This window comes from Pelodiscus sinensis, chromosome 27 (assembly GCF_052426305.1).
Source record: "Pelodiscus sinensis isolate ZL-2025 chromosome 27, ASM5242630v1, whole genome shotgun sequence".
Classification (NCBI taxonomy): domain Eukaryota; kingdom Metazoa; phylum Chordata; order Testudines; family Trionychidae; genus Pelodiscus; species Pelodiscus sinensis.
The window spans coordinates 6,257,730-6,277,511 of NC_143078.1; the positions used below are offsets into that span (position 1 = coordinate 6,257,730).

At 43.6% G+C, this 19,782-nt stretch overlaps 2 protein-coding genes across 3 annotated transcripts in view; both read left to right on the forward strand.

Moving 5' to 3' along the window:
* The window catches only part of PIGR (polymeric immunoglobulin receptor), a 38,898-nt gene extending 23,823 nt beyond the window's left edge, over nt 1-15,075 (forward strand). For both annotated transcript variants that reach the window (XM_075909935.2, XM_075909936.2), the window contains exons 5-11: nt 2,019-2,342; nt 2,907-3,221; nt 5,318-5,414; nt 10,101-10,219; nt 10,953-11,081; nt 12,837-12,895; nt 14,412-15,075. In XM_075909935.2, coding sequence (XP_075766050.2) covers nt 2,019-2,342; nt 2,907-3,221; nt 5,318-5,414; nt 10,101-10,219; nt 10,953-11,081; nt 12,837-12,895; nt 14,412-14,489 — 1,121 coding nt within the window. In that variant the 3' untranslated portion in view covers nt 14,490-15,075. The remainder of the gene's footprint in view (nt 1-2,018; nt 2,343-2,906; nt 3,222-5,317; nt 5,415-10,100; nt 10,220-10,952; nt 11,082-12,836; nt 12,896-14,411) is intronic.
* Nucleotides 15,076-17,119: 2,044 nt separating this feature from the next.
* FCMR (Fc mu receptor) overlaps nt 17,120-19,782 on the forward strand; it is a 33,911-nt gene continuing 31,248 nt past the window's right edge. Inside the window, exon 1 of the mRNA XM_025178568.3 lies at nt 17,120-17,906. Coding sequence (XP_025034353.3) covers nt 17,870-17,906 — 37 coding nt within the window. The 5' untranslated portion in view covers nt 17,120-17,869. The remainder of the gene's footprint in view (nt 17,907-19,782) is intronic.

A 19,782-nucleotide genomic window follows, 5' to 3' on the forward strand; every position in this document is an offset into this window, starting at 1 on the left:
CTCTTTTCAGACTTGGGATGAGGAAACTATTGCTTGATCCACTTAACAGCGTATCTTAAATGCAGACTACAGATGAAAAAATCCCAGACATTTTCCTGACCACTAGACATGCTGCCTGCCTAAGTAATTTTTTACAAACTTTGTTCCAATAGGAAGAGAAATAACTACAGGTTGAATCTCTCTAGTCCAGCAACCTTGGGTCCTGACTAGTGCAGAACCAGAGAATTTGCCAAACCACAGGAGGTCAACATTGTCTAGCAGCATTGCCAACACTTCCACTGCTTCCTGGGCTCTGAGAAGGGGTAAATTAGAGCTAAATAACAGCACAGAACACTGAGAGCTAGGATTGATGACTGTAAACAACTGTTATAGTACCATGAGAAAGTTGGCCACACCCATAAATGAACATCTGGCTAACTCAAATCATGCCAGACCACGGAACTTGCCAGACCAGAGAATGCTGGACTAGAGAGGTTCAACTGTATAGATTTTAGAAAAGGGAAAGATCTGTTGGAGCCCATACAGTTTGCCCCCTCAGCTATCCCAGAATAGCTCCCTACCATCTATTCTCCAGTCTAGTTTTAAACATCTCGCAGGATGGAGTTACCACCACTTTCTTAGGGACACGACGGCATAGTCAAATAGAATAATCAGTCTGCTGCAAATTAACATTGTTGCTTCATTCTGGATTAGTTTGCAAAGTAAAAGGGCAAAAAGCAGATGTTGTAAGCAATAAGCCAAAGGTATTTCTATGCGAAGGTGGATTTGCTAACAGATTTAGGGCAGGTGTATACTACTGCTTAAGGCGATCTAACTTACAATGCTCAGGGGTATGAAAATCCCCCCCCCCCCCGCTCAAGTGATGCACTCACTGTACACCCCAGCAGTATGTCCGCAGGTGCTGCTCTCCCACTGACACAGCTTATGCCTCTTGCCAAAGTGGAGTAAAAGCTTGTTGTGTAGACTTGCCCTTAATGGCTGCTGTTCCTTTTGAGGCGCCTGTGGCTATTACTGTTCCACTCTGTGTGTAGATTCTCTGACCTTTGGCGGAGACATTGTTTGGAGCGATGTCATGCCTTTGTGTCTAGGTTTCTCCACTGATTCCAAGTGAAGGGGACACCAAAACTTTGCATGAACCAATCATGTTAAACCTTAAACAAGGAAACGCCCATTATAGTTGGTGTCCTTGCTGGCTCTCCTGACCCAGGGTTGGCAGAGACCTCAGGAGGTCATTGAATCCAACCCCCTACTAACAGCAGGAAAATCCCAACTAAATCATCCCAGCCAGGGCTGTGTCAAGCCGAGACTTAAACATTTCTATGGATGGTGATTTCCATCCCCTCCTTAGGGAACCCATCCCAGGGCTTCCCCACCCTCCTAGGGAAATAGGTTTTCGTAATATCCCAACTAACCTCTCCCACTGTAACTTGAGACCTTTGCTCCTTGTTCTGTCATCTGCCACCACTAAGAACAGCCTCTCTCCATCCTCTTTGGAACCCCCCTTCAGGTAGTTGAAGGCTGCTATCAAATCCCCCTCACTCTTCTCGTCTGTTGACTAAATATGCCCAAATTCATCAGCCTCTCCTCAGAGGTCATGTGCTCCAGCTCACTAATCATTTTCATTGCCCTCTGCTGGACTCTCGCCAATGTGTCCACATCCTTTCTGTGATGGGAGGCCCAGAATTGGACCAGTGCTGCTGAATAAAGGGGTATAATCACTTCCCTAGATCTGCTGGAAATGCTCCTCTTGTTCCCAAAAAAGCTAAGTTGCTGGCTTCTGGGGGAAGGGGCAGTTCCTCCTATTCAGGATTGAGACATAGGACCACAGAAGTCAGGGGAAAGATTCTACAGCAGGCTAGCAGTCTGTTACATTGCATCCCTGCAATTTACTTTAAAATGTTTTTACAAGGAACAGATCCATCCGCACAACCACACAAGGCACATGCTGCGTGCACATGAGCCTAGCACGCAATGCACCAGAGGAGCCTAACAGCACATGTCCCCTTTTGTATCTCCAGAGACAGCTGTGCCCCAGGGACGACACACAATCAATGGAGTTATCGGAGGTTCAGTATCTGTCGAATGCCGCTATGATCCACGTCGGAATTACACACTTAAGTACTTGTGCAAATGGAGAAAGAATGGGTGCACTCAATTAATAACCAACCTTATCATGATGATAGATTCATACGAAGGAAGGATAGTCATGCATGATAACCCGAAAAATGGAACCTTCACTATAATAATGAACCAGCTAGTAGCAGAGGATGCAGGATATTACTGGTGTATGACAGATGGAGATGTAGAAAGGAAATCTTCAAAGGAGCTGAAGATTATTGATGGTATGAAAACGTGGGTAGAGATTAGTGTCTCTTCCAGCGCAAGTGATGTGTGTACTTTATTTTTGTTCCTCCTAAAGCAGCAGCATAGAGCAGAGCCTTGTTTTCCTATGGAGAACTATTTTCTAATTCATAGCTTCATCATCTCAATGGGCAACATGTAATATTGCAAGGCACAAATTAGAGCTGGTGGAAGATTTTCAAAAGTACACGAATTCCACAGAAACGTTTTTGGACTATGTTTGAAATTGGGGGAGGAAGGAGCTGAAAGTTTTCACTAATTTTCCACCAAACATTTTAAAGCTTTTCTGACACATGATTTATTTAAAATGTCACATAGGCACATAGGGAGATATGTTTGCATAAAATTAAATATACCATATAGGTGCATGATAGCAACATAAGGTAAGTTTACCATCATAGATACATTCTATGCCATGTAGTTACATAATAGGAATTTATAATTACTAACACCGTGCTCATATTGGGGATACTTCTGCATTTTAATTGTTCAGATCATTAACAGCCGCCTCATTGATTTCCCCCCCCCCCCCCCCTTCTAAACAGGACAACCAGGCTTAACAGGACTGAAAGAGGTTAATGCTGTCATTGGTACACGGGTCACTTTGTCATGCTCTTACCCGTGCAAATATTATTCTTACCAGAAATATTGGTGCAAGTGGAATAATAGGGGCTGCAAACCTCTCGTCTCCTATGAGCAAAACCAAACCAGCCCAGCTGTCAACTGTGACGAGGAGAATAAGACACTCTACTTAACTTTTAACCAAGTCACACAGACGGACCAAGGGTGGTATTGGTGTGGAGTGAGCCATTCGGGTCACTATGGAGAAACCATGGCCGTGTTCCTGAGAGTAAATGGAGGTGAGCCTAAGAATTTACCACAGGGCAAAAACAGGCCAGGTTTTCTCTGCCGTCACAATGCTCACCCAAAATGGTGTCATTTCATTGAGAGAAACTACTCTGAACCTCAATTAAGTGGTGGCCTTTTAGAACATCGTCCGGCTCTTTGTCTAGGACAGACAACACTTCCTGTTTCACTAAGGCTCTCACTGTATTCACAACATGTATCCCTAACTTTCATTCACACATGGGTCACAGCATTCTTCCATTTTCCAATCTCGGTTACTAGCCAGTAAAAAGAATGGAGCCTGCCCCAATATTTTGCATTGCAGCCCCCTAGATGTTATTATTTGTATTACAGCAGCACTGAGGGTACGTCTAGACCTCTTTCGACAGAGGGATGTAAATTAGACACTTTGAAATTGCAAATGAAGCCGGGATTTGAATTTCCCATGCTTCATTTGCACATTCGCGCATGGCAGGGTTTTTTGAAAAACGCTATTTCAAAAGTAAACCCGCGGTCTAGACACGGTTTTTTCAAAAAGAAAAGCCTTTTTTGAAAGATCCCTTACTCCTCAAAAAATGAGGTTTACAGGATCTTTTGAAAAAGGCTTCTATTTTCGAAAGAACTGCATCTAGACTGCGGTTTCACTTTCAAAAGAGCGCTTTTTCGAAAGAGCGCCATGACACAAATATGCAAATGAAGCACAGGAAATTCAAATCCCGGTTTCATTTGCAATTTCGAAGCATCTAATTTACATCCCTTTGTCAAAAGAGGGATGTAGTCTAGACACACCCTGAGACTGCTTGACCAGAACCTGGATCCTGCCATGCTTAGGGTTGCCAGGTGTCCGATTTTTGCCCAGACAATCCAGTTTTCGCTGCCTCTGTCCAGTAAAAAAAATCCAGAAATACTGGACATGTAAAGTCCGGTATTTTCTGTTTTTCTTGGACAGGAGGCCGGTGGGAACATTCTTCCCCTGCTACGTCTGGCGGGGGCAGGAGGATATTTAATGGTGCACTGACCTTAAGCTGAGGAATATCAAAGCAGCACAGCCGTCTCTCCAGCCCTCCCCCTGCAGCAGCAGCCTGCTGCTGTGTTCCTAGCAGGGCAGAACAGGACATACCTGCCACAAAAAGCTAACAGTCTATAGCAGGGTGGGCAATACAACGGTAGTGGTCCACCAGAGTTTGTGCCCAGCAGGCTACCACTCCTATATTTACCTGTGCCTCTGCAAGTACAGGCGACTGCAGATCCCATTGGCCACGGATCACTATTCCCAGCCAATTGGAGCTGCAAGAAGTGGTGTCTCACGCTGCACAACTTCCAGCAACTCCCATTGGGAAAGGCGATCCACAGAACAATGGGAGTGGCAATCACTTGTACCGGTAGAGGCTCAGATAAATATAGTGGTAGCAGCCCTACAGAGGACAACCCTGGGAAAATGAATCTGTCCTGGAGGCCAGTATTTGCCCACCTCTGGTCTATGTAGATAAAAATACAGGGAGCAAGAAACAAAAGACTGTTAAACTCTTTTACAGATGAGGAACTATTTCTCCACTCCATCTCAAAATCTTTAAAATAAAAGATTTTTCTTGGGATAGGGGCTCAGAGGAAGCTGGGGGCAAACACAAGCATGTGGTGTTGGAAACATAAAACCCAATATCATTGTGTTAACTAATGCATGAGAACCAGGAAGAGCCAGTGGCTAGAAATGAAAGGGAAGCACATCCTGTATGAGTGATTTGCAAAAAGTAACATGCCTGATAAATGGGGAGAAGCAAATCAAATAGTGAGCCATATTCTGGAGTGTACTAGTTATATAGGTAGGGATTATAAACAATGTTTTTTTTTTAAAATACATGGCTCAAAAGATCACTCAAGATTTTCTGACAAGGTATTTTGACAAAGACTCCCCTTTAAAAAAGACACTAGGAGCCAAAGTCCCACTGAAAATCAATTAGAACATTTTGAAAAAGAGACTTTGGTGCTTTTGAAAATTGACTTACCTAAGAATCAGATGCTGACAATATATTTGTTTTTCTCTCTGTGCCTCTCTGCTGTGATGCTGGACCCAAATAACCCATTCCCGTCTACAACTTGTTCGGAACTAAAGGTACCATCCCTCGCAATGCAGACTATGAAGAACCTGATATTTCAAACAGTGGTTCTGGAAAAAGAGCTGACTTCCCAGCTGACAGTTCTTCACCAAGGTCAGTCTGTTGAAAACTTTGTTCCAAAGTGTTTTGGAAAAAAGCAAGAGTTCCCCTGCCTCATTCAACCTCTGTCCTTTTTTACAACTTAATTCACTTGTATGGTTCTTGTGTATTCTGATCTATGTTCAATTCCATTGAATACTACATATGGTCAGAGGTCATGTTTTCCCAGCCAATTTTGGTCCATATCAAAGTTGTGGATCAGCTTTGGATAATGTGACTGACTGAGGGTAGAGGACTACAAGAAAGTAACAAAAAGCAGGTATATTTGTCCTGGGTTAAACAAGTCCCTGTTTCCCTGGAAATCAAACAAGGTGACCCCAGTTTAACTAAGACAGCTGGAGTCAATCAAGAACCTGCTAGAACCAGTTGAGACAGTTAGGTTTGATTTGAACACCTGGAGCCAAACAAGGACCAGCTGGAACTGATTAAAAGCCTTCCCTGTAGTCAGTTTGATGGGGTGCCAAGCAAGGTGAGAGGAGGATGTACTACAGGAGAGCAGGAACTGTAGAGATGCTGTCAGGTACCGCGAGGATCCCTGTAGGTACAGAGGTGAAGGCCCTGCTAGGGAACAACCACTTCGGATCCCAGAAGTTTGAAGGAGGTAAACCCCTGCTAGACAGGGAGAAACTGAGTTAAAAAAATCTAGTCTGTTGTCTCCACATCTGGAGAGACCATTAGAGACTAAAAGATTTCTCCCCCTGCTCTGCCAATAATGAGAGTGAATAAATCAGACCATGGCTTGCCCCTGAAGTAAAGGAGTTAGGCTTTGTCTACATTAGGAAGGTTTGGCGACAAAAGTGCTGTCAACATGCAAAAGTGGCCAAAAGTGAAAAATTGATCAAACTGATTTTTCTACGTCCTACTGTCAACATTTCACGGACACCTCACTAGCACCCTGTTAACAAATAGAGCAAAGCAAGGTGAGTGAGTGTCCCACAGTGCAGTGCTGTGGGAAGGCAGAACTGATCCCTGCTCTTCTTAGGATTCCCTCATCGCACTGTGAGCTCTTCGTGCTAAGGAATGTCACAGCAGCACAGGAGTCTCTCCAGCCCTCCTCCTGCAGCAGCAGCCTGCCTGCCACAGTGTTCCTAGCAGGGAAGAAAAGAAGCAGTCCAATGATTTGTTCTTTGTTTGTTCCACAAACAGAGCTTTGAAAGGGGAGGGGCACATGCCTACAGGGCAGCAGAGATCACAATACGCTGAGCACGGCCATCAGGGCAGGCATTGTGAGATACTGGCAGAAGCCAGTTCATATTTTCTCCCGACAAAACAAACAACAGATCTACACTGGCTCTTTGTCAACAATAAAGGGAGGAGAAAAGCAAAAAGACTCTGGCACGGGTGGAGGTTTTGTGTCACCAAAACCAGGTGTTTTTCCTGACAAAAGTTGCATTACAGTGTAAACATTCTCCCTTTTCTGTCACCGGAAGGCAGTTTTTGGTGACAAAACATGACAATGTAGACTAGGCTGAGCGCTATAGAGAGCCACCGAGGTGAGCAATTAGATCAGGAGCTGCTGTTTTCCCCAGAAGGGGAAAGATAATATTTAGCCTACTGCTACCTCAATGCAAGTGTAGAGTCCTGTACTTGGGACAGAAGAATACCGAGCATTGTTACAGGCTGGGAACTGACTGGCTAAGTAGCAGAAAAGGACCTGGGGATTACAGTGGATAAGAAGCTGGATAGGAATCAACAGTGTGTCCTTGTAGCCCAAGAAGGCTAATGGCATATTAGGTTGCATTAGGAGGAGCATTGCCAGCAGATCTAGAGAAGTGATTATTCCCCTTTATTCAGCTCTGGTGAGGCCACATCTGGAGTACTGTGTCCAGTTCCAGGCCCCCCATTATAGACAGGATGTGGATACATTGGAGAGGGTCCAGCGGAGGGTGACCAAAATGATTAGGGGGCTGGAGTGCATGCCCTATGAGGAGAGGCTAAGAGATTTGGGTTTGTTTAGTCTGCAGTAGAGAAGAGTGAGGGGGGATTTAATAGCAGCCTTCAACTTCCTGAAGGGTGGTTGAAAAGGAAGGAGAGAGGCTGTTCTCAGTGGTGACGGATGGCAGAACAAGCAGCAATGGTCTGAAGTTACAGTGGGGGAGGTCTAGCTTGGATATTAGGAGAAACTATTTCCCTAGGAGGGTGGTGAAGTACTGGAATGGGCTCCCTAGGGAGGTGGTGGAATCTCCATCCCTAGAGGTTTTTACATCAAGCCCTGGCTGGGTTGATTTAGTTGGGATTGGTCCTGCTTTGGGCAGGGAGCTAGACTTGATGACCTTGTGAGGTCTCTTCCAGCTCTATGATTCTATACCCAGAAGTGCAGGACCCATTTTGAGAAATTAGGAGCTTTGTCACAGTAATCATCCTAACCCAGAATCCACTCTGCACTTCAACTTTTTTACTTCCGTCCATCATTTCTCTTAATGCCATTTGGCAAATACTGATTTGTCAGAGGCTTCTGTTGGTAGAAACATTGCAACATGTTCTAGTGGCTAGAACAACACAGAAACCTAGGATCCTATTCTTAGCTGTGATGCTCCTTCCGTTTGGGATTGGGGGAAGCCTATTTGCCCTAAGTGTCTCAATTACCCCATCTGCAAAACAGGGATAAAAATATTTGCCTCACTGGGATGTTGAGATAATTTATCAATTGTTTATGAATAGCTCTGACTTCTCTAAATGAATAGAATTATGTGAATGCAATGATTTTGTTCTTAAAAACAATCCCACTCAATTCTGAACTTTGGCAATCTATGATTTTTCCATAAGAACATAAGAATGGCCGTACTGGGTCAGACCAAAGGTCCATCCAGACCAGTAGCCTGTCTGCCGACAGTGGCCAGCACCAAGGGATCCGGAGGGGGTGGACCGAAGACAATGATCAAGAGATTTGTCTCGTGCCGTCCATCTCCAGCCTCTGACAAACAGAGGCCAGGGACACCATTTCTATCCCCTCGCTAATAGCCTTTTATGGACCTAACGTCCATGAATTTATCTGGCTTCTCTTTAAACTCGGTTATAATTCTAGCCTTCACAGCCTCCTCTCGCAAGGAGTTCCACAGGTTGACTGTGCACTGTGTGAAGAAGAACTTCCGCTTATTAGTTTTAAACCTGCTACTCATTAATTTCATTTGGTGTCCTCTAGTCCTTATATTATGGGAACTAATGAATAACTTTTCTTTATTCACCCTCTCCACACCACTCATGATTTTATATACCTCTATCATATCCCCCCCTCAGTCTCCTCTTTTCCAAACTGAAAAGTCCCAGTCGCTTTAGCTTCTCTTCATATGGGACCTGCTCCAAACCCCTTATCATTTTAGTTGCCCTTTTCTGAACCCTTTCCAAGGCAAAAATATCTTTTTTGAGGTCAGGAGACCACATCTGTACACAGTACTCAAGATGTGGGCGTACCATAGTTTTATACAGGGGCAGTAAGATATTCTGTGTCTTATTTTCTATCTCTTTCTTAATAATTCCTAACACTCTATTTGCCTTTTTGACCACCGCAGCACACTGTGTGGACGTTTTCAGAGAACTATCCACGATAACGCCAAGATCTTTTTCCTGATTTGTTGTAGCCAAATTAACCCCCATCATACTATATGTATAGTTGGGGTTATTTTTTCCAATGTGCATTACTTTACACTTATCAACATTAAACTTCATTTGCCATTTTGTTGCCCAATCACTCAGTTTTGTGAGATCTTTTTGAAGTTCTTTACAGTCTGCTTCTGTCTTGACTATCTTGAACAGTTTTGTATCATCCACAAACTTTACTACCTCACTGCTTGCCCCTTTCTCTAGATCATTTATGAATAAGTTGAATAGGATTGGTCCCAGGACTGACCCTAAAGGACACCACTAGTTACCCCTCTCCATTCTGAAAATTTATCATTTATTCCTACCCTTTGTTTCCTGACTTTTAACCAGTTCTCAATCCAAAAAAGGACCTTACCTCTTATCCCATGACAATGTAATTTACACAAGAGCCTTTGGTGAGGGACTTTGTCAAAGGCTTTCTGAAAATCTAAGTATACTATATCTACTGGATCCCCCTTGTCCACATGTTTGTTAACCCCTTCAAAGAACTCTACTAGATTAGTAAGACATGATTTCCCTTTACAGAAACCATGTTGACTTTTGCCCAACACATTATGTTCTTCTACGTGCCTCACAATTTTATTCTTAACTATTGTTTCTTTTAATTTGCCTGGTACCGATGTTAGACTTACTGATCTATAATTGCCAGGATCACCACTAGAGCCCTTTTTAAATATTGGTGTCACATTAGATCTCCCCTAGTCAGTAGGTATGGAAGCCAATTTAAAGCATAGATTACAAGCCACATTTAACAGTTCTGCATTTTCCCATTTGAGTTCTTTTAGAACCCTTAGGTGAATGCCATCCGGTCCTGGAGATTTGTTAATGTTAAGTTTTTCTATTTGTTCCAAAACCTCCTCTAATGACACTTCAATCCAGGACAGTTCCTCAGATTCATCTTCCACAAAGGACGGTGCAGGTTTGGCAATTCCATGTTGGGCATTTCTGTGTCCATTGTTGTGCACGTTTCTATATAGATTTTCTACTGTATACCGGATCTCCTAGGTGATTCAGTCTTGTATAGATCAGTATAAAGTCACATGAACATACAAGAGTACTACACATTTGCTCCTTTTCCAGCTCGCAGGAACATGACAACTCTAAGGTGATTCTCTCAGTCCTGATCCCCATTGCTGTTGTGTGTCTACTCCTTGGTACAGTCTTTGTTGTTGTTAAATTCAAGCTCCTGAAGCGCACAGGTGAGTCCTAACAACTTACTTTATTAGCCTCCCAGAGAGCTTTGGAAATACTGGAGATTTCGGGGTAGCGGGCATGTGACATGAACAATGCTCTTGGTACCTGTTTGAGTGGGTCCTGTGAGCCCCCCGCCCCATCAGAGCACTCATATAGAAACAGTGGGGAACAGTATCCCACTCTTTAACCCCAGAACAAAGCCACTCCGTATAAAAAGAAATGGTTGGCAAGGTATAATATTTATGACCTGGCTTCAGTAATAGCATTGTGCTTCACAGCACTTTATGTTTAGCGAATTGACCTACCCGCCCCTCCATGAGGCAGTGGTAAGGTGAGGATTTTCACACCCATTGTACAGACATGGTAAATGAGGCTGCAAAGGGAGTGGTGTCTTTCCTGGCATTCGCACGTTTGCTCCTCCTGACCTGTGCTCAGCTCTCCAGACGCGTCTCTCTCAAAATCAGGCCATAGCAGAAAGCTTGAAGGAAGACTGTTCTTTTTACACAGCTAGCCTGGTTTCTATATCAGTGAGGCTCAGATAAATACCCGACTGCTACAGTCTTAGCATCAGCATCTTTTGCAGGTCATCATCTGGTGCTAATAAATGTGTATGTGAAATAAGGGAGGGAGAATTTATGGCCAATAGTGAGGTATTTTCCTTGAAAGTATCAAACAAAGGCACCCACTGTATTAAACAATGTTGTGTGCACATGTCTGCTCCATTCCTCCCTTGAACAGAGCTGGTTTCGGTTGGAAGCTACAGAACAAATATTAGCATGTCCGAGTTTGACAATCCACGAGAGCTGGGAGCGAAGGAGAATGCGGGCATAAATAATTCTCAGGAGACGCAGATTGGGGGAGTGGATGGTAAGTTGCATATTAAAACTCTACCACTTGTAGCACATCTTGGGGTAAAGCAATGACTCACCTAAGGAACAGGACATGTCAAGAGGATTCTGAACTGAGGTGGTGGCTATAGAGTAGGTGCTGGGATCTTTTCTTATTTTCTTGTGGAAAAGCAAAATATATATTAAAAATGTATCTAGCAACCAACAGCAAACTGGATGGTTTCTACAGTGGACTAAGATGTACTACATACAAAACAGATTCTCCGAGAAAGGTTTACAATGTTAAATGCAAAGTAGTACACATTGGAAAAAATAATCTCACTTACACACAGCAAAATAAATTAACTGTTACTACTAAAGAACGACATTGGAGTCATCGTGAATAGTCTCGGAAAACATCTGCTCAATGTATAGTGGCAGTCAACAGAAAGCTAACAGAATGCTAGGAACCATTAGGAAAGGTATAGATAGTAAAAAAGAAATAATGCCCCTGGACAAATGCTTGCGAGGCCTACACTTTGAATACTTTGGACCACTCTTGTTGAATAAGTATGTGTTATTTTCCCCTTCATATAACACACTAGAAGTAAGTTCCAGTGAAATTATGAGCAGATCTAAAACAAACCGAAAGAAGAACTGCTTCACCCAACAGAGTTATCCTCTTGAACTTGTTGACATTGGGTGTTGTGCAAGTCAGAAGTTTAATTAGGTTAAAAAAGAATATAGAAAAGTTCATGAAGGATAGAGGTACATCAACAGCTATTTGCCAAGATGGGCGAGGATGCAGTCCCAGTGTTCTTAAAGCTCCAACAGCCAATAACTGGAACTGAATGAAGCGTGCATCACTTGAAATTGCCCTGTTCTGCTCATTCCCTCTAGGGCATCTGGCACCAGCCAGAGACAAGATACTGGGCTAGAAGGACCAATGGCCTCACCCATTATGGGTGTGTAAAAGCACAAACAGGAGCAATCAAGACTTGGTCTCCAGATTTCTGACTTCAGCATCTTTCACAAGCACTAACTTAGCAAGAAATGGTTAAAATAAGTTCTTTTTGATAGTTGGGGTTATTGTTTGAATGCTAAGCCTAAAAGTTCCAGCACCTAGATCACCACACTGAGGGTACATGTACACTATGGGTAAGGTCAAATTAAGATACGCAACTTCAGCTACGTTAATTGTGTAGCTGAAGTTGAAGTACCTTAACTCGACTTTTGGTGCCGTATGCACTGCAGGAAGTAAAAGGGAGACCACTCTCCCTTCGACTTCCCTTACTCCTTATGGAAGCAGGACTATTGGCATTGACTCGAGTGCCCCTCTCAGTTCAAATTAGCGTGTCTTCACTAGACCCGCTAATTCAAACCCTGGAAGATCAACAGCGGCAGCTTCGATCTTTTTTGTACTGTAGACATACCCTGAGAGTGTGGGCCACAGAGCAGCTAGTGATTATCATCTTTGAAAAGGGACAATAAAACTTCTGAAAAGAAACGTCAAAAATGTTTGTTCTTCCCTAGAAATCTAGGGCCTTCCCTGACTATGTGCAGGGCTGCTTAGCACTTAACACAGGCACAGCACAGTTGGTCGAAAGGAAAGGAAGGGTAGCATTTGCAAAAGCCTTATTGTACCACTGCTGCAAGCTGACATCCAGCCTAGAGAGGTGGTTGTACCCTGAACATCAGTACCAGTTTAGGACAAACTAGCTACTGAATAAATGGGGCTTGGTCTATGCTGCATGATTGTCCAGGCCCGGTACTCTAACATCTCCTATGATTTCAGAATTTGTAACCGTTCCTGCCAATACTGAGAGTGCAGAAGAACCAAAGGTGGTGAAAAGGGTAAGAACAGCTAGAATATATAACTTAAGGTGCCGCAGCCTGTTTTTCTTTCTCTAGAGCTTCAGCAAAAAAAGCTCCTCTTTTTTCCTTTGCCCTATTCAGGATTAACTCCCTTCTCCATTAGCAGCCTGTTAAGCATCTCATCTGGAGCCTCTACACTGGACTTTCTAACCCTTTACAGCACCCACATCACTATAGAGATAACTCAACAGCAGTCACTTAGGCCACATTTCCTTTTGCCGGAGGATTGATGCTCTGACGACCGATCCTCTGCAGTTCGATTTAGTGGGTCTAGTAAAGACCCGCTAAATCGGATGCTGAGGGTGCCCCCATCAGCACCAGTACAAGTTGCTGTCACGAGGGGTAAGGGAAGTTGATGGGAGCACCCTCAGCATTCAATTTTTCTCATCTACCTCCTCCTGTGGGGCAACCACAGAAAAATCAGTGCAAGTACATCAACTCCAGCTACACAATTCACATTGATTTTCCCCACCATTGTAGACCTGGCCTTAGCTTTGATTCATGATTTCAGTGCAGCTGGGAAAATTAGCCAGTGTTATTGTTCTGAATGCCTGAGACCAGGGGAGGAGAAGGATCAATCCCAAACTGCTAGATTTACAGGGTGAATAGAAGCTGTGAGCCTGTCACAGAGATCCAGCTGCTTTCAGGTTCTTCCCTGTTCAGTCAAGCAGATCTCTAATGCAGAGTGCTGTAGGGTGGGTTGAGTGGGAGAATTAGACACCAGGATTCCTGTGGGTTATTGCCAAGTCCACCGCTGACTGTGTGTATGATCACAGGCAAGTCACTTTGCTCAACTGTAAAGTGATATCATGATATTCTCACATTCCCACAGGAGTGCTGTACAGCTGAATTACTGTTCCTCTAGCTGGTGACAGCTATTAAAAAATATCTGTAACAAACAGTTTTAGGTGCCCTACAAATTAATGGCACCAGGAACACAACCAGTAAATCAAAGCATCACCTTACTCCTTACACCTCCCCCAAAACTTTTGCAGCATTCCCAGAAGGCTATTTGACCAAAAAGGTGAGCATAGAGAGCAAGGTCCAAAGTCTCCATGAAGAATGGCTCTCTAATAGCTTTGAATTAACTAAGGTTTGTATATTTCTTTGAGGTCCTTAGCTGAACATCACTCAAGAGAGGTGCAAGAGGTCTTTATGCCATGAGAAAATTGTGCAAAAACAGCAACTTTGGCACTTGCTTTAGAACAGGCAAATCTAATGGCCGTTTTAACACAACTAACTGGGATGCAGTGAAGGGAATATAGCAAAGAATTCCAAGTTTCCAACATTTCTCTGAAGTTGATCCTGACACCCTGAACCTCTTGAGTAGGCAAGAGCATAACAAAAAGGTTCTGATGAGATGCTGGGGACCTTGTTTGTATTGGATAAGACAGTCTCTTTAGACATTGGCTGCATGTGGCACTTTTACGTGTTCGTTTCTGCCTCATCGTTGGTTCTTCTGGGGAAGTCTGAATAATGTGATTCCTTTTCTCAGGGTTCCAAGGAGGAGGCCGATATGGCTTACAGCACATTCCTGCTTCAGGCAAGCAAAGTAGCCGAGGGAAATGCTTAGCAAATTCCTCACCAGTCCCAGGACAACTGCTTCTGGAGATAGCACAAGCACAAAGCAATAACGACTGAAAACAATACGGTGTTTGGAATCAGTGAAGAACAGATCTGCAAGCCGCACTTTTTCTTACTGTCAAATCTTTTGCTGCATCAAGATCTTTCAGTTCCTCAAAAGATATTTTAATGAAGTTCTGAGTGGTAATATAATAAGAATCTTCTAGATGAAATATAACTTGCCTGGGGGAAGTTAAACCCTCAGAAGTTTGATTTTTTTAAAAAAAATTAGAGCAAAGGGTGTCATTTCAAGCACATTTGATGCAAAATGTCAATAAAGCTCTAACGCCTTTACTTTCCTGCAGGCTGGGCTCCCTGGTTGGAGTTCACCAGTCCCAGGGATGGCAATGACTTAAGGATGCACTTTAGATTCAAATCTCATTTGATTTTACAACACCAGGAAATATTTTAGAACAGCATGACTCTTTTGATTTCTATGAGCTTTTTAATCTTCAAGGCACAACCTATAGACCAGACAAGTAACCTGAATTTTTCTTCGCAGCTAATAAAGAATATGATTGTATTTTAGCAGATCAGTTATTCGGTTTACTTTCTGTATACTTTTATACTGCATGGGGTGAATGCTATGGGGGTAGGCAAGGGTTAAAAAAACACTTGGGATTTGGAGTTATTTCTTACTTTTTGTTACTCAAAACTAGAACTCTCTTGAGACACCAGGTACATTTATATTGTACAGCAATGCATTAAAGGACCAAGATTCTCTCCTGTGCTGAAATTTGCTCATTACAATGAAAGAAGGATGGGGATTATCCGGGAGCCAGTCTGTGACACTCAAAATCTGAATCTAAATCAGTGGTTTTCAAACTATGGGTCATTTAACTGATTAACGTTAACCAGTTAATGTTAATGTTTAACTGATTAAACAGGATTTTACATGCTTAGTTCACACCTGAGAAGGTACAAAGAAAAACAATGGAAAGTTTCACGGAGAGTTTTAAGACGGTGGGTGCTTCACACTTGGAAAAGTGGGAAGCTGTTTCAGGGAGAGGAGGCATGACACAGAGTGGGGCAAAAAGAAGTGAAGAGTTTTAAAGCCACCCAAAAGTTTACAACATGGGCCCTGCTCCAAAAATCTAGAGAAGTCAATGGGAGTCTTTCCGATGATTTTCCTAGGCTTTGATTCAGGTCCATGGGGTCTGATTCTCCTCTCAGTAAAACCAGCAGCGGCATGGCCCCAGTGTGACACTGGTGCAAACAGGAAGAAAATCAGACCCATAGTCTTAACGTTCAAGAAAACATTCTGGGTAGTTCTCAGCTCCACCGGGTTCCATGACGACACCCGCAGCGTAGGCAGTGTTATTTCCTGACCTCGCCAAAAAGAAGGCCATTGTGGTTTGTCATCAGAGCTCGGGCAGGAGGAACTGGAGAGCTTTGCTTCGCTACGAGGAGGGTATGATGCTAGCGATAACACTGAAGCAAGCAAAAGGGGCAGACCTTGCTTCAAGCCACCTGCTCGGAGATGCATGACTGCTTCTTGTATTATTGTACCACACACTAAAGGTAAAAATAGGCTGGTTTTTTTTAAACAACACCAACTGGGTGCTCACACCCTAAAGGGATATAAATACATACTGACAAAAGGAAGGGTATAAATACATACTGAAAAAAGGAAGGGTGTGCCTCTCATGGGCCACTCACCCTGTTAATTCCTTCAGTAACAACACTGAGCAGTGGCCAGTGATGCTGTGTTTCTTTCTTTTAATAACACGCGGCTGAGAGGTACCGGGCCAATAGCTATGGAAACCTGGAACCATGAAGAGTTCCAGGAAGGGCAGGAGAGAGAAGCCGCTCTCTCCACAACCCCTACGCACCTCAATCTAAAGGACCAGCAAGGTGAGAGAATTTGCCTTCTGGATCCAGGCTCCTTCCCTTGGTTGGTTTTTTTTTTCCACCCTACCGCACACTCTTCTCCAGCTTTGCTCATTATTTTTTCCTCACTGGATTGCGTCTCGCTTCCCCTTAGGGCTTCCTTCCTCACAATCCCGCTCGAGCAGAACTTGAAAGTAGTAACAACCCGGAGTCAGCCTGAAGTCTATATCTCCAGCTGTTCAAATAAGGTCCCGATACGCTCCTGCCATACTGGTTATGTTAAGCACAATGGGCCTGAATCCATAGAGATGTCTATATTGCAAAGGTGTCCCCACAGCGTGTGTAGACATACCTACCAAGGATACTTGGCCAACTGCAAAAATTGGTAGCAGAGGGGGCAGTTTGGGCCACTCACTCCAGTAAGCACTTTGTTTGCAAATTAGCATATTGCTGCGCTTCATTTGCATAATTTAGGCAAGCTGTTTTTGCGCAAAGGGTTTTTGCAGGAAAAAAAATAAATGTGAACGTTTTCTTATTGCGCAAAAACCCCTTTTCCCGCCAGATCGGTAAACCTCTTTCTTGGGGGCATAAGCATCTGTCAGGAAAAGGGGTTTTTGCTCAAAAAGAAAAAGTCTACACTACTTATGCATAATTCATGCATAAATTATGCAAATGAGGTGCCGCAATATACTAATCCACACTTCATTTGCATACTCACTGCCGGCAAAACTGGCAGTGTAGACGTAGCTGGGTAGGCTTCTACTGCCCATGCTGACCCGTGCAATTGAGAGCGTAACTGGAGCTAGCTACATCAAAGCCAGCTCAGCTATGCCTACATAGGCGACAGCCTTCGTGTGAATCAGCTTCACTTTGGGAGGGGATTAAGCTGAGGGCAGTGTTAGCAAGTAGGCAGAGCACCTGCCCGGAGTTAACAGTGAGTAGCTAGTGAATGCTAACAAATGCACAGCAGCTACTGCCAGATTTTTCCTCTGTGTAGACAAGCCTGAGAATAGTGGAGGGGTTTCATCTACATTGGCCGTATAACTGATGACCAGATGTTGTGCAGTAGGTGAAGTGGAAGTGTTGCTGCTTCGGGTTGATTTTAGTTTGCAGCGCCTGTATTTTTAACTAAATGTCTAAAGCGCCTAGAGCGTTGGATGATGGGGGAGGAGTGCTCTTTGATGTGGGGTTCAGATAAGACAGACATCTAAATACAGAAAATAATTCAGCCCAGGTGCAACCCCACAGTAGGGTTACTCCTGGGATGAATTTGGTCCCATACGTTTTGAAGCCTCCTGTAAAACTTCCTTTCTGGTTTGCATACCATTTGCAGAGCTAGAAAGGTTCTGATATAGAATCTCAAGCCTAGCCAGTACCTTTTTGGTGCTTTGCAACTTTCTCTTATTGGAAACACATGCCACAGAGAAGTAGGCAGCCACCAGTGAAGGTGCTCCAACTATTGCGGTAGAGACACCAGATCTTGTTTTACAAAAGGAGAAGATGGACTTCATCAGTATGTTACTTTTCTTGCTGCAAGGTAAGAGTTGTATAGATTAATAAGAGTGTCAGGGAGTCCAAATGGAAATAGCAGGTAAGAAGAAGATGCTTTTGAACTTTGTTTTTAAGCTTGGGTCATCTTCAGTTAAACAGTTTACTGGGCCTGTTTCCTTTTATCATAAATTGCAGAGGGTTTTTTACCCTCCATGAACTTCCAGTGTGATTTTTAAAACGTTGTACTGTAAACTTCCGATAATCCAGCACCTTTAGGACCCTGGGGGTGCTGGATTATCAGATAGGTTGGACTATTGGAAGGGGGGGCGCTATGAGGGATCTGGGGTGGGGTGGGGAGGTTGGGGGGGCTGGCACTGTGGGACCAACTTGGCAGCACCCCAGCTGCTCTGCCCCAAGTCAGCGGCTGCTGAAACTGACCAGCGGCTGGCTCTGGGAAGCCCAGGGCAGAGCAGCTCCAATTGTCCAGCTGCCTGGAGCACTTCCGGGTTCCAAGTGGTGCCGGACTATCAGGAGTGCCGGACCACTGGAGTTTTACTGTACATTTCTTTTTTGGGGGGTGGGAGGGGGGAGGAATTAAGGCTCTGACATCTGAGTCAACCTGATATGTCAGGAACTGTTTGACACTGGACTACGTACGGTTGCTGTAGCTTCCCAAGAACAATAAATAGCTTAAACTTAAAAAAAAACAAATGGTCTGGTAGCACTTTATAGACTAACAAATCATGTAGATGGGATCATGAGCTTTCGTGGGCACAGCCCACTTCTTCAGATGATGCTTTAATTTTGCAGAATAGAAGAACATTTTCATTTTAGAGATGTTCATCATGGGCGCCTTGTTCCTAAAGCAGAATGATTTACAAACCGAAGTTAGTGAACTGGGCCCCCAATGTTGATGTACGGTTAAATAAAATGGCCTACTGGGTACCTAAAAGCGTTTAAATGAACACACATTTCAAATTGGATTTAGTGTGTTCAGGATGTAGGGATAAAATCCTGATGCCATTGAAGTCAATGAGAGTTTTCCTCTTGACTTCAAAAGAGCCAGGATTTTACGAAAAAGGTCAAATCCAGCCAGCCATCTTTACTCAAGCAAAACTCCTATTTTGATCAAGATTTCTGTACTGCCTCAGAGATTGCCAGAATTTGGATACTATCATAAGCAGTCCCTCAGCTTGTTGTTTTGTGGTTAGCTAGCCATGGGCTTCCTCGCTTTAGCAGTACGTGGAATTTATTCGGTCATTTTTACAGAGATAGGGTAGGAAAACAAACCTACAGCAAAGGATTACAGCACAAATAGATGGATGAGGAACCCTGCCTATATACAAAGGTGTTATTTTATTGAATTGTTAATAGATTTATAAACGGTTCCCTCTCTTGCCTAGCTCAGGGCATGTGAATGGCATGAAGTAAAAACATGGGTCCTGATTCCTCCCCCCCCCCCCCCCCGGTTTTTGTGCACTTCATTTGAAGCTGTTGGTACTTCATGCTCCAGAAAAATCAGTCTTTATTCCCAAAAAGCCAATAGAAAAGAGCATTACCAAATCTGAAAACAATTCCCACCCATTCAGATCCACACACTGCCCTGCCCCACCAGGAAACAGTTCACAGAAGGACACTACGTTATACGCTGAAGGTTGACAGACCTGAGCACTCTTACGCTAGAGAAGTAATGAATTACAGAGTTGGAAACCTTCATGTTTAAATACAAGGAGTTTAAATAAAAGTGTCCCAATGGAACTCAGGCATTGCAGTACCAAGAGGGTGGAAGGATCAGGAATCAAGCCATTCACAGACATATGATATCAATCAAGTAAAGGCTTTATTTGTGTAGAGTGTCTGTATCTGCACTAGTGAGAAGACTGGCAGTAGTAAGGGTCTAAAAGAATTTTCAAATAATCTCT